Genomic DNA, 27,540 nt, shown 5'->3' on the forward strand with positions numbered 1-27,540 from the left:
GATAAAACTAAGCTATATCAAGAGGTTAGCCCAGGAGATCCATGAAGTTCAGGTTCAGGCATGTTTTGGTAAATATAGTAATTAGGGAGATGGGATGTAGGCAAGGAGAAGGTACACTTGAGGCAGCGCACAAGTCAGAGGGAAATTCCAGGTGACAGAGGAGAACATGGAGAGTAGCCAAATGCATCTTGGTTCCTGCTCATCTGTCCGTTAATAACTAAATTCCTTCCTTAGACCCCTGGGCCAGGGTGTGAACTCTGCCAGGACTTAGCCAGGCCATTAAGACTAAGAGTCAAAACAGCAGTTAGGATCACTTGCTTTGAAATCAAGTAAATTTGTGTTAGAATTCTGGCTTTACAACTGATCAATAGTTAGTATTCATTAACTCTCAGGCCATGGACTGGTACCTGTTAGGAACTCTGCTGCAGGGCAAGAGATGAGCCGCAGGCGGTCAGGAGCACAGGCAGACGGGCAAGCGAGCAAGCGAGCAAGCAAGTGAAGCTTCGCTCACTTGAGCTCTGCTTCTTGTCCCCTGGCTCCACCACCCCACCCACCCCCCCGTCCATGCAAAAATTGTCTTCTATGAAACCGGTCCATGGTGCCAAAAAGGTTAGAGACCACTGTATTAGACGGTAACAATAGCCAGCAGATAGATCAGTGTTCAGCTCCATAGAGTGGGACTGAAGAGTAAGTTAACCAGGCCTGTTGAAATTGGTGAACACGGGGAACTAGGTGAAGGGTGCGAGTTGGGGGGAGGGGACGGTAGGCCCATAATTGGTTTAATGCTTTGCCATCACCATCTTGAAATTCTTTTTTTTTTATTTTGCACTTGACCCCAGAAATTATGTAGTTGGTCCTACGTAGGCCATTATAGATGTCAAAGACATTTCTAACACTGAAGATATTGCAGGCACCCACAGCGGTTGAAATAAGACATCATCCATTACGACTTGTCTGGGCCTTACAATGCAAGATGCAGAATCCAGGTCTGGAGGATGTAAGAAAGCAAAAACATGATAGACTTCACAAGGGAAAAAGCACATCCGTTGAATAATGAGGATGACCATACAATTTATTATCCAAATCAGGATACTTCTGAGAATGAAAGGAGCGCTATTAATAATTACCCCAAAAGAATAAGTGTAAATTGTGTTCGCCTGATCAAACACAGAGAAATGGTCACCCTATAAATACACCATTCCTAACAAAGTATTCTGAAGTTATTCCTACAGAGCAAAATTGGAAATAAATACAGAAGATACCATCATAACCACAAAGCACATCTGCTTGTTGAAAATTTGGATCTTTTCTGTAGGTGGGGGGAAAGCGCAATTATTAGGTTATCTTTAAAAAGATGATCCAAACAGAATAAAATGTTATGTAGCCAAAACATCTGTTTGAAAAACTGCCTGTACGTTGAAAATTGTTGCAGCTGGGTAAATGGTTACATAGTATTACACTATTCTCTCCACTTTTATACATGGTTGGAAATTTAATAATAATCCTTTTTAAAAGTAAAAAAAATTAACTCATGTTTTCATTGATATTACGTTAATTGAATAAATATTCTTAAATCCTCTACTGAATTATTTTACTAAATGCTTGTTATAAAATTACTATGAAAAAATGAAGGGAAAAAAAGTGAGTTGAGAAACATTTCAGTGTCAAGTATTCTCAAAGTACCTAAGTAAATAAACAGTGTTGTTGCAAGAATTTCTCTATTGAGGGACTTAGGGATATAAATCTAATTTGAAAATAAATCAGAAATTCTGTCTTGAAGCTCTGTTGACAAAGTAGTCACATTATTTTTATTTAGATTTCAGGTTGATGTGGAATGGCCCGGGGTCAATGTGATGGAGCTTATGGAATGTTAGAGCCTCCTATAGGAGTCACAAGAGGTTGGACGGTACTACAGAAACAAATTAACCTCAAATCTCAGCGCCTTAAAAACAACAAAGGTGTGTTTCCGGCTTGTTCTACTGCCCATCATGGATTAACAAGAAAGGGACTCTGCTGCTCTCACTCACCCACAGACAGAGGTGGGTGGAGATTATCATCTTGTAATTGCACATTCTGGGACACGTGTCTTCCTCTATCTTTGTGTCAGATGATGGAAACTGGAGAATTACACATGGCCTTTCTATTGCCTCAGAACATGCTAATTCTACTAACATTTCATTGGCTGAAATTTGTCCTACAGCGCCATCGGACTGCAGAAGGAAATTGTAATCGAGGGAAGCAAATGGGCTATTTGGCGACCGTTACTACCTCCACTGTATCCAAACCACTTTTTTGGACAACAGTACAAAAAAAAAGTGCAGCTCTTGATTTTTGGTGTCTTAAATGCTAGAATCTGAGCTAAATGTTGAAGGAGAATTAAAATGGCATTGATGCATCTGAGAATACTTTTTCAACAAATGAGTATGAGAAGAAGACTGCAGAGAAAATTTCTGCCTTCTTTTTTCTCTCTTTTTTTCTTTTAAAGATTTTACTTATTTTTAGAAAAGAGGGAAGGGCTGGAGAAAGAGAGGGAGAAAAACATCAATGTGAGAGAGAGACATTGATTGGTTGCCTCTCAGGCCTCCAAGCAGGGGCCTGGCCCACAAGCCAGACATGTGCCCTGACCAAGAATCAAACCTGCAATCTTTAGGTCTGTGGGATGACACCCAACCCACTGAGCCACACCAGTCAGGGCTCTGCCTAACTCTCTGAAGCACTAAATGGTATTCATTTTTATAAAAGAGGCATGGTGAAAGCAAATGAATATTAACAATTCATTCAAGTCTGCATAGCTGAACTTTTCATTGCCCACACTTTCCTAGCCATTGCTAAGGATAATAGTAATATTTATTTTAAGATGAGTGATTGTTTTAGTTACCTATTCCTGTGTAATATAAACTACCAGCTGTGCACAGTTGAGTGGTTTCACATGAGGTCTTTCTTCTGGCAATTGCAGTCAAATGGTGATTAGACTTACAACCATGGGAGGGCATCTTGCCTCACAGACCCAACATTTCTGTTAGGATGGCTGACACAGCTGAGCGCTGGCTGGGCATTTCTCCTTTTACACTGCCTCTGCACAAGACTAGCTTGGGCTTCCATACAGCATGGCATCCTTATGATTGCTGGGCTTCCTCATGGCAGATAGTTTCTCCTAAAATAATCATCCCAGGAGCACAAGGCTAAAACTGCAAGGCTTCTTAGCCCCTAGGGTTAAAAGTTCCTCGGTATCACTTTACTGCAGTCCGCTGATCAAAAGTGAGTCAGAGAGCCAACAGAGACCTCAGTGGAGGAAGGGTGTGAGTATTGGAAGTGTGGTCCATTGGGGCACCATCCCTGGAGACAAGCTATCATTAATCAGATATTTCATTTATCAGGCCCTAATTTCCTATATTCTAAATAATTCATGGCCAAGTGCAAGTCCAGATTTGTAAGGATTTATATTATGTCAAGTTTGCTTTTCCAGTTTTTTTCCCTTATCCTTTAAAAAACTGTATACAGAACATGACAGTTTGCAAATGCACAAGAAATGGTTTTGTATATCTTCCCTGATCTCTAGATTTATAATGCTAGGATGACAACTGAATGTCAGCTCTAGTTAAGAGCATTGCCACTTTGTTATTCTGGTCAGATTCTCAAATACATGAGTGCAAGGATCAGGATGAATGCAAGGACCAGGGAGGATAGTGTGTGTGAGTGTAATATATGAAATAGATGGCTTGGCATTACTTCCTAGGCCAAGGAGTTCCCCACTCAACAAAAAAATTCACAAAACATCAACATAGGATTAGACAAGCTTACTTCATAACCCTTATCGAATAAGACAAAAACAAGTCTACTCCATAATTATATCAAAGTAGAGAGAAAAACAAGAGCACCGTTCAAATCACAAAAGTGACCAAACATTCCTCGCACCCAGGTAACATGAGGGACTGATGCCTCTTAATCACTTACATCTTTAGCCTTGTTCCATTTCTTCCATCTTCTATCATAGAAATCAACTTACTCTCACCTCCTGATACTACTTGATAGAACAAACTCCACTTCCTCAACTCTCACCAAAGTCACTGAATCCAAACCTAAATCTCACCATAAACCCCTCCCAACAACAACACTTTTACTCAGATGACCCTCATTCCCCATGGGATGCCACCTTCTTTATAGCAGCAAGCAAAATCAAATACTAACTCCCAATCTGCTGGAATACATGTGTGTTACTGGTGATATTTGGCTGATGAGCAATATTTTTTTCTACTTCTTTAAATTGCAAAGTTCAGCAAATGTACACATGAATAACGGGTGTCAATACTGTTCAGTATCCTGACCCAGGATAAACTGGGAGTTCACATTCGTCTACACCCTAGAGCACCAAGCAACTATACACATGGTTTCAACATTGCTGTCTTATCACTGAAATCTCATGGTGTCCACATTAATCCCAAATGTATAACATGAAGGACATAAAGGTATGACATCAGATTGACCAAAGATTCAGGCCGTGGACTCTCTTGGCCTCTGGCAGCCTCTACTTCTCCTACCACAATCACTGCTATCAGAACTAGCACCACAGATGCTATAAAATGCATTCTACCTTAGTCAATTCATAGTTATCAGCTCTAAGGTGAGTCTCAGTTAAGGAGAAAATGGAAACTAATGATTGAAAGGGAAACAAGATGGATTTGAGGACCCACTCCCCCATTCTATTCCTGCTGTTACTCCATACAAATTATTCATTCACTTACCAAATACTTCATGAGTTCCTACTACATGCTGAGTACATGGGTTTTCATTTACAGGTATAAAAATATTATATGACAATCCAGGAAAAATATTCACTGCATTTTTACTCACTGCATTTTCCTAAAGGGCTGCACTCCTTTTTTTTCTCTTACCTCACAAACACAGTGAAACAATAGAATGCTGTCTTGCTCCCTCATTTAATAGCAATCCTTCCAGGTAACTGCAACTTCTGCTGTTGGTCTTGAATTCTGTCAGTTCTGTTGGCCGTTAGGCAATAATGACACTGGCATATCTGGTCGCACTTTTTCGAGTAAATTGTCACTCCCTAATATATTTTATATATATATATATATTTTTTAATTGACTGGCTTTCCTCTGGAATGAGATGAATTTTAAGGTTCTTACCTACCAAGGACTATTCTAATCACAAAATTTACTAAAACTTTACATTGAGAGTTATTAAAACACCATGCATGGATTGGCGCCTATTAGCCAAAGAAAAAAACTTTCCATTTTTAAAGCATAGGAAGAGAGCTACCTAGTATTTATTAGAAATGTTTTGAATAGGAAAGAGAAAATACAATGGCAGCATGAAAACTTTTCTAAAGAGAAGTACAGAATATGCATAGAAAACTCATCACAATTTCAGTTTATCACTGAGTATTTTGAGTTTGAAGACAGCGGTCAGCCAGGTACCATTCTCACTGATCTGTTTTATTTCCTCAAAGTTCAATTCATAGTGACTTTTACTACATAAATATTTGTAAACATATAAAATAACATATGTATTTCTTGCAAACTGCAAAGCAATGGGAGGAGATATTTCTTTCTTACAAATATTTTCAAGGTATACCCAATAAAACATCAAACTGCTACATTATAAATAGTACATTTTTAAACAAAACTTATTAATAAATAACATTAAGGTCTATGTTTTCAAACATGTGTATTTGTAAATACACTGATCATCTTGTGTGAATATAAGCATTTGTTGAAACAAAGAAAGTTACCTACACAAAAATAATTTCAGAATAGAAATAATGTCTAAAGGCCAAAAGGTTGTGTCCTGGTCAGCTCAAAACAGAACTATTTGTGAAAATGGTTTTAAGCAGTGGCCTTAAATTAGTCTAAAAACTTCACAGAGATAGTATCGCCCACTGGTCAAAACACTAGGGTGCTGGAATCTGCCAGAACCAATCTTATGTCATTGGACAAGTTACTGTTCAGGTTGCTAATTCCCTCATCTCTAAACTACTGCATTGTTATCATAGAGATACTGAGAGAATTAAATGAGACAGTGCATGTAAAGAAATTAGCATAAACCACACAGTAAACATTCGATCAATGTTAGGTATGATAATAATAATTATGAAGGAATGGTGATGACATTGCCTTGAATGAGCAGGTGTCTCCCTATGTACTGATTTAGCCATGGCTGCAGCTATGCGTGTGAGAAAGATTTACACATATTGTTCTGAAAACAAACAGAAAAAGATCCACTTTTCTTAGTGCCTATAAATCCATGACTCAATTATTTTCCCTAAATGTTCTGCTGATGCCAAAAATTAGAAAAAGACACAAAGCTGCGAACAAGAATTGAGTTGCAATTGTATTTTCAACCTCAGGCTGAGAATTTGTGTAGGTACTTTTCAAAGACTGAAGCCAATAAGCCTATTACATTGCAAACACAAAAGACAAAGGTTTCTGTAATAAACACAAATTTAAAAGGGAAGGATTAGAGCATGAGTAACAAAGAAGAGGAATAATTATTCTGAGTGGGATAGGGGTATAAAAGGATTACCACCCACCAGGCCAGCTCAAGAGAATAAATCTCAGAGTTTTCAGCAGCTGCAAGGCTGTTGATCCTGTAAATATTCACATAATATTTCTAAAATTAAAAGCCACTGTTTTAGAAACAAAAAAGTGAAGTGCTCCATGCCATGGTAGGTGTATCAGTCAGAAAACAGTCAGAAAATGTGTGGAAAAAATAGAACCCATTCAAGGCAGTACAAGAGAAGGGATTTAATACAGGGAGCTAAGTATTAGGGTTTGGGGGGAGCTGAAAAATACATACAAGGGAAAACTGATGGACAGTGCTACCTCCCCTAAAGCCAGGGGGAAGAGGGCACAGGGGGTTTAACCTAGAGGTCAGAGCATCATGGGAACTGGATCCACACAGAAGCTCAGACCACGGAGACGTCCCACCCTAAACAATAGAGGGAGAAACCAGGGTTTCCCCTGCCTATCTCTTTCCAAGTTGCCAGCCATGCCTCCCATGGGGAGAACCTTTTAGGAGTCAGTTAGCCAGGATGCCTGGGAAAGCAGATGTCAAGGGATGGGCATGGAGGAGTTCTGAAAGCAAATGAGCAAATGACCTGCATAATAGGCAAAAGCTTACGGAATACAGTCATGCCCAAAGAATGACGTTTTGGTCAATGATAGACTGCATATATGATGATGGTCCCAGAGGATTACAATAGAGTTGAAAAATTCCTATTGCCTACGGTGGTCATAGCCATGGTGACATCATAGCCATCCTAACGTTGTAGCCAGCATAAGTCACAGCTGTGGTGACACAGTAAACATCACAATGTCCTAGCCATCTGTAATACCATAGCTGCTCCAACGTCATAGTTCAATGCATTACCCTTGTGTTTGTGGTGATGCTGGTATAAAGAAACCTACCATCCTGCCAGTCATATAAACTAAAGCGCATACAGTAATAGGAGTAGGCTGTACCACCTAGGTCTATGTAAGTACACTCTATGATGTTTGTACAATGACGAAATCACCTAATGACAAAAAAAGTACCACTCCTTTCACTTAGAATAAAAGGGAATCCTCAATCAAAAGAGATGTCACCAATATTAGTTTTAATCAGGGTACTATTTGGAAATGTCATCCAGATATGCCCCCACCAATTAAAACTGCATTGCTAAGGTTGAGTCTCCCAAAATATCCACATTTATTTCAACATGCAAGAGCATAAAAGTGAAACCCATTTTTGATAATTCTTCTCCTCTTGGATTTCATATACCTGTACAAATTCAGAGAAAACAATGGGAAATGTGAATACAGTGGCCACCATTTTCATTTGCATGGAATATTAAAAACACAAATACCATCTAGTAGTTTCCAGATTTCACAAAATGAGGTCACTGTATTATCAGAAAACTAAAAGGATATATTCTCAGAATTAAGGGCTGTCCCAAATACTACCCTATCTTCACCTTTCTCATTCATTGCAGCAGGTAACAGTTCACAGGACCAGCAGAGTCACAGAATAAACTGCATTAGATTACCTCACCTGTAAAACTGAACGAGTACTGGGGGAGGGAAAACAAAAACAAAAAACACAAAGAATCCCGACCAACTACATTTGTATAGGCTTGGAAGATACCATTTCTGGGTCTCACTCTCCTTAGACTGTGACAATTAGATTAGGTGAGGACATCCCTCCATCATCAGCATTAGTGCTGAGATGTGGGCATTGACTTGCTGAGCTCGGTCTCTGGACAGTGTGAGAGCAGAAATCAGCAATACGGATTCAAAACCCAGTGTGCCTTTGCAGGTTCGGCCTACTTACATAGGAAGTAAGGGAAACCTGGGTATCTGAAGCAATCGCCCTTGTCCGGTGCCACTGCCCCTTTCTGTGCCTCTTCTCTTAGCTTACATTCACAAAGGAACATCCCTCCCAAAGTGCCCTGAAACTATAGCGTCCCCCACACAAAGCAGATACCAATGGTGGCAGAGCAAGACATCACCACAACCTGTTTTTCCCCCACCAACCAATTCAGTACAAAAATAGGAACTGTGATAAAATATTGCATAATGCAAGAATTTATTTTTCTTTTATTAATTTTCCTTAATGCCGTTTCATTGATAAATGCCAATATCTAATTGCAAAGGGAAGATTAAAAGGAGTAAACCAAAAGAGTTTTCTCATTATGGTGATGTTGGGATAAATTATCACTGATGCAAAATTTCTACAGAAGGCCAATAAAATGAGGGAGAAAGTGTGAATATACCATTTATTATGTGCTTCTCTTATAATCACTGCAGCCAGACTAGGTGACCTGAAAAGTCTGACAGAGAATTCTGACCTGTGAAGCAAAAGACAAATGGGAGTTTCTTTCTTTCTGGCCTCAAACGAGAAGGCAATTTGGATACAAGTCCTCCTCAGCGTTTAGAGTCCAAATTTAGTGTTCTCACCATGTGCTGCTTCAGAACGAAGCCATGTGGTCACAGTGTGTCACCTGTAAAAACTGCTCACCAACAGAAAAGAGCCTGTTTTGTTTATACACAGAGACATAGCAGAATCCTGCTGGTTTAACTTCCCCTAAAGAGGTTAAGTAATAGTCAGTATTATTGGACCTGAAAAGAGTCTGTTGATCGCCTTGAGTAACGAGGCAAAAAAAAAAAAAAAAAAAAAAAAAAAAAAGGTTTTCTAATACAAATACATTGTTCTTATATACTTGTGTATACACTCTTAGAGGCACTGTGTGCCATAAACAGGAATGAATGAATGCACTCCCACATGGGAGTATACATGATTTCCTAGAACAAAAGGGACAAGAGGGATCATCCTTGGTTGAAGGACAAAAGGAAACATTCACCTCCAATAATTTCTAGATTGATTCCATCAGCTCTTCATCAAGGAAGGCTTTGAATGGGGGGACTTCAGCATTTTCTGGTCATTGTCCCCCTCACAGAGTCCTGACCTCAAGCTGCACAAAATATTGTTGAGGGAGCCACCTTCAAGGTGAGGAGAGACAAGAGTCCAGTACGTTTCACATTTGCCCGGTGACAAAATAATTGTAAGTTTAAGCACAATTCAAGGGAAACAAGTATGGCAAGGTTTTAAAAGGAGCATATTACCTGGTGTGGCTGCGAACTGGACCATCTGCTATAGGAGGGAGCACCTGAAGACTTGCTGGCCGAGGTTCTCTGAAAAAAACGAGGGGGGGAAAAAAGACGTCATGCTGTCACACCAGCTGAATATACTTTATATTTCTCTAAACAAACGTATTCTGTGTCCATAGCTTCAAACATGAACGTAGCTGAGACTCTTGTCTGAATTCACTCTTCCTCTTTCATTTCTTTTAAAACAAGTACAAGAATGCGGACACTAGGAGTCAAAACATCTGGATCCAGGTCTCAGTTTGTACTGCTAGTTGTTGGGACTGGTCCAAGTCACCCAACCACTCTCTGTCTCAACTTTCTTTTCTAGAGGTTGGAATAATCATTTCAGTGTCACGACATTCCTGTGAGGATCAAATATGATAATACGTGGGAAGCACTTGGTACAGTAAAGTACTCTAAACATATAAGGCATTAATTCAATAGGAAGAAAATAAGACACTATTATGAGTTCCTGCTTGAAACGAAGTCTAGTATACAAATATGCAAGTTAATACATGAGGTCATCTGAGAGTCCATTTTTCTTGCTATAAAAAAGACCCTTTATTTTAGGAAAGACCCGGCCATGCCACTACCACCAGCTCCCTGGAATTGGAAATTGCCGCATGCTCCCTGTAGAGTAACTAATTCAAAACCATTCTTAAAACCATTTTTCTTTGCCTGCTTCTACCACAGAGGCTAGGAAAACTAAATACTCACTTTCTCAGCATTCCTTCCCTCTAGTTCTAGCTAATGAGACGAGTGTAATTTTCCAAGGGCTGGGAGGATGTTTTGAGAAACCCTTTCTTTTATTGAGAAAAGGGGAAAGATAAGGCTTGTACCTCCTCCTTCACTCTTGTTTCTCTCTAAATAAAAATATACTACACGGAGCTAGAGCAATCATTTTGTGACCATGAGGAAAAAGCCAAGAAAGGAACAGAAATATTAACCCTGATCTCGTTAAGCAGCTGAAACATACCTACAGGTTGCTACATTTGCCTAAACTCTCCTTGTGTAATTGACTACAATATTTTCTGTAACTTGCAGAGTATAATGATATAATCGGCCATCTCATTCAAATTAAGAGTCAAATTACAAGATTTCAATTCCTCAGGAAGTTCTGGATGCTTCAAGCTGAGAGAACATAATGCCAGAGGCATGAAGGTGTGAGAGCGACCATTATGTTTGGAAATGGATCAGTAGACCAATACCGTATCGCCAGCTCCGGCACTCACGGTTGCTGCATTTCATCTGCCTATCAGGAACCCTGTGCAATTCTGGGCACGTCTTTGCTCATTCTCACAGCTTTCCTGAATCTCTGCCACAGGGAGGTTGGCAAGTTGGCTAAATACTATATTCTGCCTGCTCGATTCAACTTCCCTGGAGCATCGGTCCGTCTGAGGAGGCAGCGCTGGAACGAGCTCTCAGGCCTTCCCTGTCCAGTCTGCCCGTGGAGGTTAATGAGATTGGGCCCTATAGCAAAGTGTGGCAGAAGCATTTCAGTTTTCAGCTTGGAAAAAAGGACTACCAAGGGAGTAGCTAGAAGTTGAACCAAAAGCTTCCTCATATTTCTTCAGTGAGACGCAGGCGGAATGACCTCGAAAGGTATCAGACTTCACCAGTGCATGACCATGTACCTTCTCTGATGCCATTTTCCTAATTGTAAAATAAGGTTAACGTAGATGATCTCCTCCCTCTTTACTTATCCAGCTCCATATCTACTCAAGCCAATGATACTCCACTTTTAAAGTATATAAATGATTACTGATTATAGTAGCAACATTGAATTTCCTTGGAAATATTAAATTCCTTTCAATAGTATATATTTAAAATACGAAAAAATTTTTCTTCTTAAGCCTTAAGTAACTAGAAAATATTAATAATCCAGAATAGCCCCTTGCCTGAATATCTTAGCAGACTCCAAGTTCCCTACATTTTTAGGAAGGGGCTATTAGCTAGTTTTCTAGCCCAAAATTTTAGTCTCCAGCAGAGTCTCAAGTCTCCATAAAGACTTAGGAATTCATCACCACGCTAGTTTTTGAGACATCATGTTTTGAGAATATAATTCATAATTGTTTCAAACCACAATACAGGTTTTCTAAAACTATAACAATAAATTTTATATGTATTATCAGAAAACGTTTTCCACAGAGCTGCACCAATTTGTAGTCCCGCCAACAGTACACAAGGGTCGGTTCCCTTTTCTCTGCATCCTCACCAACTTTTATTATCTCTTGTCTTCTTAAAAGTTTTGGTTTTTTGATCAAAACCAAATTATGGTCATCAAAGTCAAGATATGAGCACTGACATTCAAAAACATTTTAAAGAAAAGTGAGGTGTGTGGCCTACAGGATATGACCCAAATTATTCAGTAACCGTGAAGTGGGGAGGGCAGAAGGTGGGCACCTGCGGATTTGAATGCAAAAACAGCTCCCTATGAAAGGCACATCTATCCTCTCTTGATAAATGTCACAATATTTCTGTGTCCACGCTTAACCTTTTTCCTAAAGGTCACACTGCATTTCAGCACTGACACAAGTATAATTACCTTTATAATGGTAATTGCAGACTATTGTGATTCATACACTTCATGTCCTTTCTAGTGCTAAGGAGAAATGGAAAAGGCCAGAGAAACCACAGAACAACTGGTCGACATTAATTACAAATCTTAAAGATATGACAATGTCCAGAAATCGTATCATAACTTCTAATGGATGTGATTGTATTCACAAATCAATCTCATAGCACAAAACACAAAATCTGGTTGGGTTTCTTCCATGTGTCTTTGAATACGCTGGCCATAATTCGTGGTTTGGAGTTCAGCCTAAACAAAAATAAACTCACCTGACAAACCAGATAACTAATTGTTCATATCCTCATTTACCTCCGACTAGTGCCCTTAGAGCAACCAGTGATTAATAAAAGGGTGGTATCCACATCAGAATAACGATGCATCCTGGTTTAAAATGCAAATTCTCTGGCCACAGGAATTTACAAATCTCTGCAAGTGGGATCCAGCAACTTGCTTTTCGAAAGGAGGCTCTTCAATTGATGGATATTACATCTCAGAAGCAACGAAAAATCCCAGAATAATCCTAGTACATCCTTCTGCAGCTACTTCATCCATTGAAGGACAAGGATGATGGAAAGGAGAAGCATAAAGACCCAAGGATATTACTGATAGCAGTTTTCTCTGAAATGCTAAAATGAACTCTCAAACTCCAGAGAAATAGTTCTGGAAATTGTGGGAAGACGCTTGAGGAAAAAGAATCTGATTTTTAATTTACTGATATAGATTGAACTTTGAACCACCACAGCCCAAATAAATGGCTGGGTAAGTATTTCAGTTCAGATAGCCACTGCTTGTCCTTGGAAAAATCTTCCCTGACTATCAGGAATGGGCTACTGCCCTTCTATGTTCCCAACGCATTCAAACTTACCTTATCAAATGCTTATCACTGTGTTGTAACTGCCCTTTAAATGCACCTTCCCTTTGTAGACCACATTCCACAAGGTTATGGACAGACAGGGTAGCAAGTTGGGGCTGGGTCTTACTTACTCATGTAACCAGGCATAGCTGTGCCTGGAATATAGTAAGTGCTCAGTAAACATCAAATTAATTAATGGTTTCGTTAAACTTAACCCTATAAAACTTTGGCAAGTATGAATAGGAGACTGTTTAAATAAGAGACAGCAGCGATGGAAGTTACATTCTTGAGGACAAATACAATAAAAATTGGTAGGATTCCAGAGCCCTAAAGGCTACTGTACTTTCTTAGAAAGCATAGCACCATTGTCCCAGACTTCAAGATATTAGGATGCAGGGTTCCTTGATATGGCTTCATACAAAATATCAATTGCTAAAGTAACTAGGGCAAGAAGTAAGGAAATAGCAGACACCACTTTGAAGTTGATAGCACTGGAGAACGGATACGTGTTACACCACATGAAACGTCTCAGGAATACTGTGAGGAGTCTTTGAAAGAACTAGGCGATCTATAAAAGCGGAGAGAGGTTCCAAGACAGAGAAATGTTGAGACTAAAATATTTACCCTACTTTACATCTTCTCTCTCTCCCTTCCGCAGGCTGTGAGACTTGAGGAAATCCAGGTGACATATCACAGACAAGGGAGTTCAGGAGGAAGAGTGTGTAGATTTTAGTGACAAAAGCATGCAGAGAGTGTGACTAAGAGGCTTCCTTTTAAACAGAGTGTTCTGTGAAACACAGGAGAGAGAAGTGCTATGCAGACACTGGAAGACAGACCAAATTCAATGGCAGTTCCTAATTGAGTAAAACTGCCAGATGCAAGACTGCCCGCCAGCCACTCAGCCACTGAGCTCCTTCCCCCAACCATCCTGTGCTTGGCCAGCTTCCTCCAAGTCTAATTGCCCATCATCATAAGAAAGGAACTTTGGAAAAATGTACATTTTTCAGTAGCTGGAGTTTTTTTCCTGCATCAAGCTTTGAACATATTTGAAGAACAAAAAAAAAAATGAAAAATGAAAAACTAATAGTGTTGGAAGGTGCCAATTAGGCATGTGTAGTAAACATCTTAGCACAAAAAGTCATTGACAAAGATGATCCAGGAACCATCCTGGGTCATTCAGACAGAGTGAACTCTGGATGGCAGACCAGGACTTCTGGGGTTTTCATTTAAGATGAGAAATCAGGTTTCCAAATCCGAGGAGATGAATCATGCAAGAAACAAGCCCAAAAAAAGCAAATCACCTAGACAGCAGTAACATTTTTAATAAGGTATAAAGAGCTGACTCAAAAAACTTTCTTGCAAGGCAAGAAACTGAACAAAGTAAGAGTGGCTAAGGCTCTACCCACGCACACCTTAATAGGTAGCCACAAAACAAATCACATGGACGTGTATGCATACCAGGCAAGCTAAGAAAAAGAAATCGATAAAGAAAATAAGGATGTGAGGTGAAGTTCTGGAGTCCCTTTCATAATTCTGCTATTGAAAGAGCAGCATGATTTCCTCATTATATTTGTGATAGCCTGGAACACAGATTCCAGTATATGTTCCTACAATGATTATTTATTGAGCGTGTATACTGCTTAGTGTTCATGAGACACTAACAGTCTCGACCCTTCCTATCCTTTAGAAATACAATCACAGACTAATTACCCTCCTTTTAATAAGAAATTATTGAGCTCAACTTGGGAATCCTAGTACTCTGGACCAAACTAGCCCAGTCAAGTTCTACCACATTCTTAATGCTACAGAGAATCCTAACAGTTGGGTAAGGAATGCTACATACAGGCTGACCTAAATCTTTCCCATTTCAGTAAAAGCCCAGATCATTAAGGTATATGACAACCAGCTCACATATTCTCCATCTCTTACTACCGCCAAGTATCCTCTGGTATTCTTTTCTCGATTAAATCACCAGTTTTATTTAACCTTTCTCTGTGGGTCCCAGTTTTCTAGCCTATTAAGTCATTTCACTGTCCTCCCCTAGGTCACCTCCCAAATCTCCAGGCTCCTCCCTCAAAAGTTGTGAAATCTGAAATTGGATAAGCTACTCATTGTGTCCTCATTTCATTACAAAATGCAACAAAAATGCAAAATGAAATAAATCTACGCTAGCTTCAATGCCAAAGAAAGGCGGGAGGGGGATCTCAGTACAATTAAGTACTAAAGGAACGACGATATTTAGGAACTACTATATTCAAAAGGCTTTGCCTCTTGGCTTGATTTACTTTCCAGTGATGGAGGAGGAATAAATGAGTTTGTTCAGGACACTTAACTAAGTCTTTGTGCTTTGCTGACAAAAAGCAGAAGAATCATACAGACTGCATCCTCTTCTTGGAGTTTTTACTGGAGAATGGAGAAAAAACTTGGAGTTCTTACCTGTTTCCTGAAATCAAAATGGCGCTCCCAGGGTTTTTATTGGCTAGTTCTTTGGCTCCTCAGTGCACTTTAACTTATGAACATTTCTTGTACACATAGTGTGTGGAAAGCCCTCCATCAGCAACAGGTATTACAAAGATGGATAAGATCCTCCTCAGTCCCACCATGCCCCAAAGAACTACATGCAAGTTCACCCACTGTCACTCCTTCTACCGTTAACCTCTGAGCTACTTCACAGCTACTACCTCTTTCTGAAACTTTGTTCATGTGTTTGTTTTGTTGTACATGGTTCATGTTCCTCACCAGAATGTCAGTACCAAGAAAGCAGGTTTCTTATCTTTTTACCACTTTTCTTTTTTAAACGTTATTTTTACAATCACGCACACAGCATTGTCTCAGTACATATCGGTGGAAGGGAGGGAGGAAGGAAGGAAGGGAGGAAGGGAGGGAGGAAAGGCAGGCTCTGTTCTTACCCTCACAGGGCTCAGTGAGGGATGTCCATGCATACACAACTCTACTGCAATGAATGTTTTTCCTTCCACCACATACAAGGTTGTGCATGCTGTGCCCTGCATGAGGAGGCACTTGCAACACGAAAATTCATACATTGGTATATTGCAACACTTTCCCAGCAGTAGTTGTAAAGTGCCCTACTATAACAAAATTGATATAATTTCAAAAAAGTGAAAGTAAAATATCTTAGAGAGGATACCTGATTCTGATTTATAAAATAGTGTTCTGTAGGCAAGTGATGATGTTGCATGGGCAAAATTGATCTGAGACTCAACTTCCTGGCCTTGAGCTTTGAGTTCCCAAGGCCAGAAGCAAGGAGTGAGGGCATTACAGCTTATTTCACCAAAAGATGCTGCCTTAAATAAGCAGCATGTGGTCTCGAGGACCCAAGATGGCCTCCAACAGCCACTGCTTCTTGGAATTCACCTCGGCAATGTACCCTATACCAGGGTTAGTATTTTTGACCAATAGAATATAGAAAGAATGACTAGTCACTTCCGTGATTAAGTTAAAATTTTGGCCATGCTTTCTTGCTCTTGGATCACTTACTCTGGAAGAATCTATAGCATGAGCCACCCTATGGAATGTCTCATGTGATGAGGAACTGGAACCACTTGCAAATATCCACATAAATGAACTTGAAACTTCAGCCCCAGTCAAATCTTCAGAGACTGCTAATGGCTTGGCCTTGAAGAAACTTTAGGGAGACCCTTGCCCAGAACCACCTAGCCAGTCTGATCACATATTTTCTACCCTCACAAACTATACAAGAGAAACTGTGTTTGTCAGTTAACTGCTAAATTTTTGGGTAATCTATTACACAGCAATAGTTAACTAATTCACCTTATTAGCAGAAAAACTATTCATCTCATTATGCTACAAGGAAAAGGCTGTAGAAAGCATATAGTATTCTGTGACTCATACCTCAGGGAAAAAATACATTATTCTCCTGAATTATAGAAAAAAAAGTTCCAGGATGTTTCCTCCTTTAGGTCTTTCTAAAAAATTAAGCCCCTGAATTTTCACAGTGTTATTTAACATGTCTTGCAGTCACTTTCTTCAAGGAGACAGAGAACTCTAAGTCCCTAAAGACACAAGCACAAGGTAACCTCCAGCTCCCTTCCTGCAAAAGACTAAAAACAGCGAACAGGATGCTCCGTAAATAAATTATAAGCTTCCTGTTATCATACAGCTTTCTCTGTAACTCAACTTGATCTTGCTATATCTCAGAAAAAAGAACCGATTCACTTCAGCTGCTGGGCTCCATCTGCCACTCTATGTCTCAGGGAAACAGAAATGCTCCTCTGGCAGGTGCCTAACAGGGCAGGGTAGGGAGGGAGTCGGGCTTTCAAGTTAGTGGGGGGTGGGGAGGGCATGGGAATGGGGGGAAAGCACACACATGTATAAGGAAAACTTGCGCTGACTCAGTGTTCCCCAATCTGTGCTATACAGAAACCAGACCCACAGAACAAACTACTGAAAAATGGTTCTTCAGTTTTGGGAAATGTGACATTTTCCAAGTCAGCCACATTATTCTAAATGGGCCAGACAGTAAATATTTTAGGCTTGGCGGGCTATACGGTCTCCTTCACAACTACTCTACTCTGCCCTTGTAGCATAAAAGCAGCCCTAAATAATACAGAAAGGATTGGCTGTGGATGCGTTCCAATAAAACTTTATTTGCAAGACTGGCTTGGGTCAGATTTGGTCCACAGGCTGGAGTTTGTACATTGTTCTTGTCCCTCACTGGAATGTTTAAGTACCAGAAAAAGCAGGAGGGTAAACACATGGGACACTGCTCTAACCCCTCTCTTGAAGAATCACTTGATATTTTAGCTTATAAAGGTACTGAGAAATTCAGCTCCAGAGACCTCATCCACGGGTCAATTTGTTCAACCCAGCTTCCCAAAGTTATGTGCCCAGGGAACATGTTTACTTGCTGAACTATTTCTCTCCTGCCCTGCCCTCTTCTCCCCCACCCCTTCCCCTCCTTTCTCTCTCTCTTTTTCCCCCCTCACTGTCCCATTCTTGCTCAAAACTTCCATAGAGCATTCCTTAAAAAATGAGTTGCCCAAGGAAATAATGAGTACCTAGTGAGTTACCTAACTTGTAATGTACATCACCGAGAGTGAAATATTTGATCCTAACTTCTCAGAGAACTGGCTTGGAAGCTGGAGGGTCAATAAACACTTTAAGCGATACCTTGACTTCCACATGTTGGATAGCCCCAAAGGTAGAAAAAAGTGTTGGGTTGTTTGTGTGTGTGTGTGTGTGTGTGTGTGTGTGTGTGTGTGTGTTTTATGGAAAATTAACTGACACCTTGCCACATTTTTGGTGTCCCCCGCTTCCTCCTACCTTCACCCCAGTAAAAGTGATTACTACTTTTGGAAACTGTAGTAGGAAAATCATCATTTAGGAAGTTATAGATTAGGTCATAGCCTTGAGAAAATGTCAAGGCACTAACATATTTAAAACTTAAAACTCAGCCATGGCTCAGTTGGTTGGAATGTCATCCTGTAAACTGAAAGGTCATGGGTTCCATTTCCAGTCAGGGTACATGCCCAGGTTACAAGTACAGCCCTGGTCCACGTGCGTAGAAGAGGCAACTTATCAATGTTTCTCACATCAATGTTTCTCTCCCTCTTTTCCTCACTCTCTGGGGTCAATGGGTACGTCCTCGGGTGAGGATTGAAAACTAATAATAATAAAAGTAAAATAAAATAAAATATAAAACTCAAAGTTGTTGGTTTTTTTTTTTTGGCCAAATTAGAAGATTGAAGATTTTTCTGGCAAAGTGTCTTAGAAACTTGTAAAACATATATAGTGTGCTGTCAGGCATTGTCAGAGGTTTTTTAAGCAGGAGGAACTTGAAATTTTCTGATTAATGGCCTATGATTATTGGTGATTACTGACCAAACAGACCTATCCTGTTACAGTGTGAAAGGGGTCACCCCAGGGTATGATTTCCCAGGAGACTGCAAATCACCGGAGGCCATGGTGGTGGGTACCTGCCACATAAGGTATGTGGGAAAATACTTGCAAAGTAGGTTTTTGTTTTCTCCTGGATCTGATACAAATTATTTGGCATTAAACAAATTCATGCCCTGGCTGGTGTGGCTCGGTGGATTGAGCACCAGCCTGTAAACCGAGAAGTCACTGATTTAATTCCCAGTCAGGACATCTGCCTGGGTTGCAGGCCAGGTCCCCAGTTGGAGGAATGCAAGAGGCAACTGATCCATGTTTCTCTTGCACATTGATGTTTCTCTCCCTCTCTTTCTCCCTCCTTTCCCTTCTCTGTAGAAGTAAATAAATAAAATCTTTCTTAAAAAGTAAAAAAAAAGGTCATATTTGCTCATCTATAAATTGGGGAGGTTGAACTGAAGCCAAACTTCCTATAAAAATATGAGCCTATCAATATTTATACATTACCTTGTATCTTTACAAAGCATTTTTATACTAAAAATGCCACACACTAGAAAATGCTAAGTGAAAAGGATCTGCTCACAAGTTGGCTAGACCCCAGTTTCCCAGAATGGGCTACCACTAACCTAGAATTTTAACCCAATCATTTTTTCTTCAAAGCCATGAGAATCCTGGGGATAGTCAGACTTTCCCAAGCTTAGATATCACCAATACATTATAACCCAAAAGGCTTTTTGAAGCTTGATGAGGGTAACGGCAGCTGCTGACTATTAAGAGCACTTTGATCAGCTCCCAATAAAGTTAGAAATATCTAGTTTTATCTCCCAGACTTTCCTTCATCACACAGGGATCCATGAGTCGTAGACGCTTTCCCCAGTATGAACACGTCCCAGGCACTGCCTACCCTCCATTCTTACCCTCCGTTTTCCTCCTGCCTCTTTGTCTTCATCATCAGAGTGGAAGAACTTCACTTGATGTGACCTCACTGCCCTGAGCCTCCCAGCCATGGGCCCTAGTGAGAAGGCTCCGTCTGACCATGTGGTGGGTAATAAGGAGAGAAAGGTCACAGCTTTCAGAATGGGTTTGTCTTCTGTATGATTTGTCATGTGCAAAACACCTTTTGTTTGTGTGGGTTTACAAATGGAAAATGTCCAAAGTCTTTGCTGTGTGACAGAACAGAATATGTCAGAGAGGACACTTGCATGACTCTCCCTCAATATTATCATGTGGCTGATCCTTCCTGCAGGCACAAAAAATATGGAAAAGTAGAAAAATGTCCTTGTGTTTCTCCCCTAAGGAAGCTAAAGATTCCATAATTCTTTATATAAGGAATGACTTAACTGCATAAGTAAACTACTCGTTAAAACACGTATGAGTAAATTGAGGGTGAAGCTCATTCTTCCAAATACAGCCATCTATCTAGAAGAATTTTGTTGCCACCTGCATTACTTAAAATATTTTTTAAAATATAAGAGAAGGAAGGTGATGTGGAGATTGAGCCTGCTTGGAACAGAATAAGATTTAGGGCCAGCATGTGTAAAAAGCATTCACATGCATTAAGTCAGGGGAAAAAAAAAATTCACCACCCAAATGCAATGTGTAGCTAAGTGAACTAAATTCCAAGAAATTGTGTAAAGGCTGCCCTCTTCAGACACATTTTTTTTTCAGTTTAAGTTGCTATAGATTGTTCTGCGTAAGTTTCTCTATAGGGGAAAATGGAGCACAGGGTAAAGTATTTTTAAATCAAAGCTTTACTTTCATAAGTAAATGTCAAACAAGTACATGGAAAAAATGTTATTAAGCACCTAGTGTGCCTGTCTGGACTTGCCTAGAATATGTATCTTATAAGTATTCCACATGGCTCGCGAAGCTTGTAAGTACTGAAAGCTTTAGAATCCTGAGAGGTAATTAATTAATGGAGCTGTCTGGGGCTGAAATGTTTACCTCGGCTGCCACATATCTAAGTGCATTCAGAATAACCACCTGAAGTCACAATAATTGGCTTTCACGTCATTAGAATTTTTAATAGCCCTGATGAACTCTACTCTTATTCTACACAAAACTTGTGTTTTCTCTTTTATTCGTGTCATCCTGGACAACCTGAAATGACAATTAAGAGAGTCCTGCCACAACGGGAGCTACCATGAGTGGGACCTTGGAAAGGCATTCATTCTGCCGTCAGCAGTTTCCTCGCAACACTCTATAGACAGGTCATAAGGAGAAGTGAGTGGAAACTTCCATCTGAAACACAAGTTGTTGTTCTGCATTTTCTGATCTACCCTCCCCCTACCCCCTGCAATGTTTCCTTTTTCAATAACTGAAGTCAAAGTGTGAGTCCAATATGAGATGGATTCCACGAAACGCACTCAAAATCTTAATTCCAACTCTTTGGAGTCAAATTAAAGCAAAAAAAAAAAAAATTACCGATGAATCAGAAAATACCTCCATTGTATCATCTTCTGTAAAAAGGGCAGGAGGGAATGTGGTTTACACAGAAGCCTCTTTGCTTCATGGCCACAATGAAGAGAGGAGGTACAGAATGTACTCAGAGGTCATTGGAGAAGGAAATCCCACGTATCATTTTTAAGAAACAGTTGTTCATGAAAACCAAGTCAGAGTCTGTAGGAAAACTGTGTGGGGGCCAATGATAACTACTGATTTACATAATATTTGACATATGTACGATAATGTGCATGTGCGTTTTTGCAGAGGGACATAAATATAGAACGAACTTGTTTATAATTTGAGGTGACTGGGCTGAAAGGAAATGCATGCCAGCATGTTTCTCCTCTGGCTCCTAATATTCAGTTTCATGTATAATTGATAGACTAGAATTTTTATGATGGTTAAAATAAGAGTAAATAAATTATGAGGATTTAAATTATCATCCACTTGCCAGGAATACTCAGTTTTCCTTTGAAGGGATTCTAAACAATTGCCATTCTGGAGGCAATTCTGGCAGACCTGCAATTTTTCTGGCTTCTTGTGCTCCCAAGTGACTAAGGTCTTGAACTAAGACTGGTGGATAGCCAGACTTCCAATGTGACCCATGCTTCATATCTATGCATAGCTTAAATTCATAGCATTTGGGCAGAAAAGCCAACATAATACCAAATGCTGAGCTCAGGTTATACACCTACATGCAGGGATAAAATGAGAAAATTTCAAATGGGGCTAACAGAAGACACTTTCTACCCTGTGCAAGGCCTTGAGGTGCAGAGAAGTTAATCACACGTACCACAGCTTCTGGGATTTCAAATGCAAGCAGATTGGCCTCTGTAATTAAAATCCTGTAAAATTACATGGTGAACATGTCCCCAACTATAGCTGTTGCATACACATATATAAATGTATAAACTTGTGCACTTAGTATGTATTATAAAGTATAAAATTATGAATTATAAGTATTTATATATTATAAATATAAACATGGATGTATGTCATTAATAGTTATATTTATTTTATTTCTATATTTTAAATATATAAATATATGAATTCATATATTTTAAATATATAAATATATGTATTCATATATTTTAAATATAAGTATATTTATTTTATTTACATATCTTAAACATATAAATATATTTACTGTGATGTACAAAACATAAGTCTAATGTAATATATTATACTATGTACTATATTATATGTAATACAAATATTAAACAATAATACTTACTACTTTTTTACATATTAAGTGTAAATTCTATATGATGTATTGAATATAAATAGGCATGTATAATATAAATGCATTACATATTATATAATATGCTATAAAATTATAGTACTGATTATATATTCTGTATATTATTTTGCTATAAAGTGTATAAACAGAACAACAGACAGTGAACATAATTTGGAACTGAAGAGATTTTCAAGGGTAATCTTAATTGTTTGTAATTTCTAACTCCCACAAGGACTTTAAAATGAAAACGCTTTCATCAGAGGAGACACCACTGCATCGATTCTCAACAGAGCACTTTACGAGCCTCCCTCCTCCTACAGGCATAAACACATCTTTAATAGTGAGCTCAGGAATGCCATACAAGGCCAGGTCTAAAACCAATTCATTTTTTGAATTGGTATTGGCTCTCTTGGCCATTGTCTACTGAGTATGTTGAAGACAACTTTGAGGTGTAATCATTGACGCGCCCATTATGAAGGGTAGTTAAAGAAACCCCAGGTTACCCAGGATGTGTGAAAAGTGAATTAGTGGGTAATGTTGGGACAAGACTCCTTGATGGCCAGGAACTGTAACCACTGGGCCCCCAGCCTCTCCAGGTCTCTGTGCTTTGATTAGCAAATGTTGCAAGGCACCATGTTATGCTCAAGATATCAGCAGCATCATTTTAAAAAGCTCTGAAAGCACCCTCCTCCCTCACGTGCACATTAAATAAGCAGGCCTTCACGCCAATTTCCCCACACAGACAAACCATTACCAGCCACTGTTACCATGGCACAGACGCACACCAGGGAAAACCCCCACACGCAGAAGAGTCGTTTTTGTGATTAACTGGTAGAATCAAAAGGAGAAAAAAATAGAACTGGAACTCAAACCATGCAGAGCATTTTGTCCCACACCAACAAAATATTCATAAAAGCAAACAGTGCATGCAGCCAATATGGCAAATTTCAGACATGAGCATGTTTTTATAATCACTTATATAACCTTAGGGGGAGAAAAGACAGGGGTCCCATGTGTCACTCCCCTGTGCTGGATACTTCATGGCTTCATTACTGAGTGGACAGAAGCCTGGGGGAGCTTCAAAGCTTTTCCATGAGCAGGGAGCCACGGGAGCAACAGTGTGTCCACAATGGTACATGTTACTTCGGTGGCACATACAACCCTTGGAATCGCCAAGACAAAAGCACTCAAGTCTGGCCATGAAGAAAAGTCCGACGACTGGACCATGGAAGGGAGCAGCCAGATTTCCTGAAAGCTAGCACCTGTCGTTCCGCTTGCTCTTCCAGGGCTGCTTATCACTGTGCCAGGTCCACGGTCCATGCATAATGCGAGACAGACTCAGAATATTGCAACTAGAAATACATGGAGTGGGTGTCTATTGACTTGCTTGCCCAATTCCCATGCCCACATTTTTCAGTAACAATGTATTCCTTTGAGAAACTCCTCCACGCCCACTATACTTGGCAGTTAAGGTGTCTTGTCCTCAGGGTAACCCAAATTTGCCAGGCAGTTTCTCTACCAAGAATTTAGATCTTGAGAGGAATGGCGCAAGGGCAACTGGAGGTGATTCATCCTGACGGAAGTGCCCCGGAGAGGCCGTTGATTAGTTTCTGCAACCATCTGAAATCCCTGGAGCTTCCCTCCTTGTTGCCTTTTCCAAGCACTGGAGGCCCATTTTTTCTTTTAAATTTAATTCTATGACCTACCCTATATCCTTCCAATAAATTCCATTTTGCTTAAGTTAGTCAGAGTTCATTTTTTTGGCTTGAAACCAAAGTACCAGAACTGATACAGAGCCTTATGGATGACCTTGATTCCAAATTCTTTTTCATTCTTTACTGCACGTTATTGATCAAGTTCTGCTTATCATATAAGACTATTTTCTCTCTACATACACATAATATATATATAATGTATTATATTTTACTATATCACATCCATCTGTATTACACTCTACTATGTTATGCTATACAATATTTTTCATCCATGAAACATCCTAATGATATTACTATTGCAATTACATTGACAATAAGGAGGTAATTGAACCTCGAATAGGTGAAATCCATGGTGCGTCAAGAAAACCTGAACCACAGATTTTATTAAACCACAGATTCCTGATTCCCATGCCCAGATTGCTTATCCAGTGGGTTGGTGGGGGTGGGGAGAGCAGAGAGGTGGGGCACTTTTCTAACAAGTTCCCAAAGTTCCCAGATGATGATGTTGCTCATCCAAAACCACACTTTGAGTAGCCCTTGATTAAGTCAAAGCTTCTCAAACTCTAACGTGCTAACGAAGCACTGGGGGAATAGATTCTGATTCAGCAGGTCTGAGGTGGGGCCTGAGACTCTGCTTTTCTACCAAGTCCCGAGAGATGCTGGTGAGGCCAGACCACACCAAGGAGCGAGGACTACATAACTGACAGAGTGTTACCCTGATTTCAGGTTTGCCTTCTCTTCTTCACTCTATTGTCACCCCTAAGAAAACCTGCTCTTTACAGAGGAGAAATCCAAAAGGATTTCACACAATTTAACCAGGTCTTGCAGCTGGTTAGTTATATAGTCAAAAGGATGCAACCCCAACCTTGGACCACAATCCCAAGATGCTTAACATCTGTGGTGTTAAACAAAGTATGGCATGTTCACATCCACTCTGCATTAAATCTAACAAAAACACCAACGAGGGGGCCAGGCCAACACTCATTCACATTTCACGGACAGGACAGCCAAGGGAGGTGCAGACTGCAGAAAGGACTAGCTTATGATCGCTCAGTTGAAAGGTACCAAAGCTTGACCTGGCCAAAAGAAACTCTAGACCAATTGCAGTGCTCCTACCACTGAAAAGAGCCCCCTTCCAGAGGAGGCAAGTCACGTCCTTCCTCTGAAAGAGGATCGGAAAACCTCATACAGCTAATAATGGGCACCCAAAACTGGAGACAAAGCATCCAAACCAGGGTCCACTAGCTCTGATTGGCTCATAGAGGCACTTTCTCTGGTCTTTCCAGTGTGTGTTTGGTTTGTTGGTTAGCCAGTGGCCTATGTTTAAATATTGGGGAAATATATATTATAAACAAGAATAAAGAATTGTGAAGATGTGGCAACACAGAGTCTAGTGTCTCAAGTTATAAAAGTCAGCTCTAGTTGTGAGGGGAGGAATGTGGAGGTACAGTGGTCATTAAAGTGACCACATTATCCGTCGCAGGACTTATAGGATATAAACCACTACCTTCTCGTTCTACAGTTCACCACAGTCCCCAGTCAGCCTGCATCCAGAAAACTCTGCAGGTATTTCAGGTGAGATGGTTGCAAAAAAAAAAAAAGTAGAAATCCCAGGCCAGGGCACTTAAATGTCAGTATCTCCCTGGGCTATTGGACAGGAAGGTGCACAGCTGAACCATGTCATGTTAAATAGTGAAGGAAAATCCAGAACACACATCCCCGCTTTTCTTGTTACCTGAAGGTGGCCTCTCCCATCTGAATGAGAGCTGAGCTTATAGATGCTCCCCTTTCTCTCATAAAGTACAAGTTGCTAATACTGCTAATCCTGGTTAAATAACAACAGCATCCCCACTCATCCTGAAGTGTTAGTCCCTTGATTGGTGACTATTTGCAGGTTTCTGGAAAATTCTGCCTCTATTAAAAAAAAAAACAAAAAAACCTTCATTTTCTCAAATCTCATGGATTAGTGCTCCCTGTTGCCCAAAGCCAAGTGTGTTACTGAACGAGGTCAAGGATCCAGCTGGCAAAACCCTGCTTTAGCATAATTCTAAACCGCCAAGTCAACATAACGCCACTCTTGTGTCTAAATTACTGAACAATTAGAACTACGTGGGTTTGTAATTCCAGGCTGAGTCCAGCCCCGTATGCCGCTCATCCCTGTTGCGATTGCTGTTTGGGGCAATACAGAAGCATATCCATAAGTAGACTGGGAGCAGAGTTTCAGAGCAATAATGTTTATGCAAGGAATTTAAACACCGATGTCCTCTTTGTTTAAGACAAAAGGTTTGCCTATAATTTATCACACTCATAAGACTACAGTCATGTGTGTGTCTGTGTGTGTGTGTGTGTGTGTGTGTGTGAGAGAGAGAGAGAGAGAGAGAGTGTGTATGTGTACTGAGAGTCAGCCCTGAGAGGAAATAGCCCTACCCTCTAGTGTTCTGCCGTCTCCTTGCAGCCTGAAGGTAGAAATAATGAGCCTGCAGAAGGGAGTGACAGATTTTATCTCAGAGACACTGACCTGAATGACTCCATTAGCATTGTTCCAAATGAAAAGCCGCCCTCCCTCTATGGGAATCCGAGGGGGCTGCTGGGGAGACAGGAGGCAGCTTCCATTTGGAACCAGATCCTTTCCAGAACCAAGGACATGTTGTGGCCTTGCCCCTGCCTCCCACAGAAGCCAGGCCCTCTCTATTTCCGTGCTATGTGCCTGCAACAGAACAAGGGCCTCTCAAACTAAGGAGTGTTACCTATCCCCTCCTTGCTTGAACTGGAATCCATAATCCCTCACAGCCCCCACCCTGGGCGTTCAGGCCAACCAATGTGACCGATGCCCTCCATCCAGCCCCGTGGTTTATCTTTCACCAATTTCCCTTCTGGGATCCTTTTTTTATAGAAGATCAAAGCTATTTGTCTTCCTCAGAAATATGAGTTTCCAGAGAAAACCATCCTTTCTGGTTCTGAACCATGGAGGAAAAGAAAAATAAAGCAGAAGTGGGGGAGGATAATAAAAACGAGGGGTGTTCCACACACACATACACACACACGTACATATACACAGGAACACACACATATATGGACACGCGTGCATACACAGACACAATCAAACACTGCATCATTAAAGAATCCAGGCAAAAACACTTCATTCCACAAGGTAAAGACCACTAAATCTGAGCTAAGAGTTCTCTAGACTTTCACCTTTTGA

General features: G+C 40.2%; 1 protein-coding gene across 7 annotated transcripts in view; it reads right to left on the minus strand.

Annotated features, from left to right (window-relative positions):
• RBMS3 (RNA binding motif single stranded interacting protein 3) overlaps positions 1-27,540 on the minus strand; it is a 1,181,733-nt gene that overhangs the window by 926,397 nt on the left and 227,796 nt on the right. For all 7 annotated transcript variants that reach the window (XM_054595674.1, XM_054595672.1, XM_054595670.1 and 4 more), the window contains exon 3: positions 9,619-9,687. In XM_054595674.1, the coding sequence (XP_054451649.1) occupies positions 9,619-9,687 (69 nt within the window). The remainder of the gene's footprint in view (positions 1-9,618; positions 9,688-27,540) is intronic.

Source organism: Pteronotus mesoamericanus, unplaced genomic scaffold, assembly GCF_021234165.1.
Source record: "Pteronotus mesoamericanus isolate MK-2021 breed Mesoamerican mustached bat unplaced genomic scaffold, CSHL_Meso_final scaffold_54, whole genome shotgun sequence".
NCBI lineage: Eukaryota > Metazoa > Chordata > Mammalia > Chiroptera > Mormoopidae > Pteronotus > Pteronotus mesoamericanus.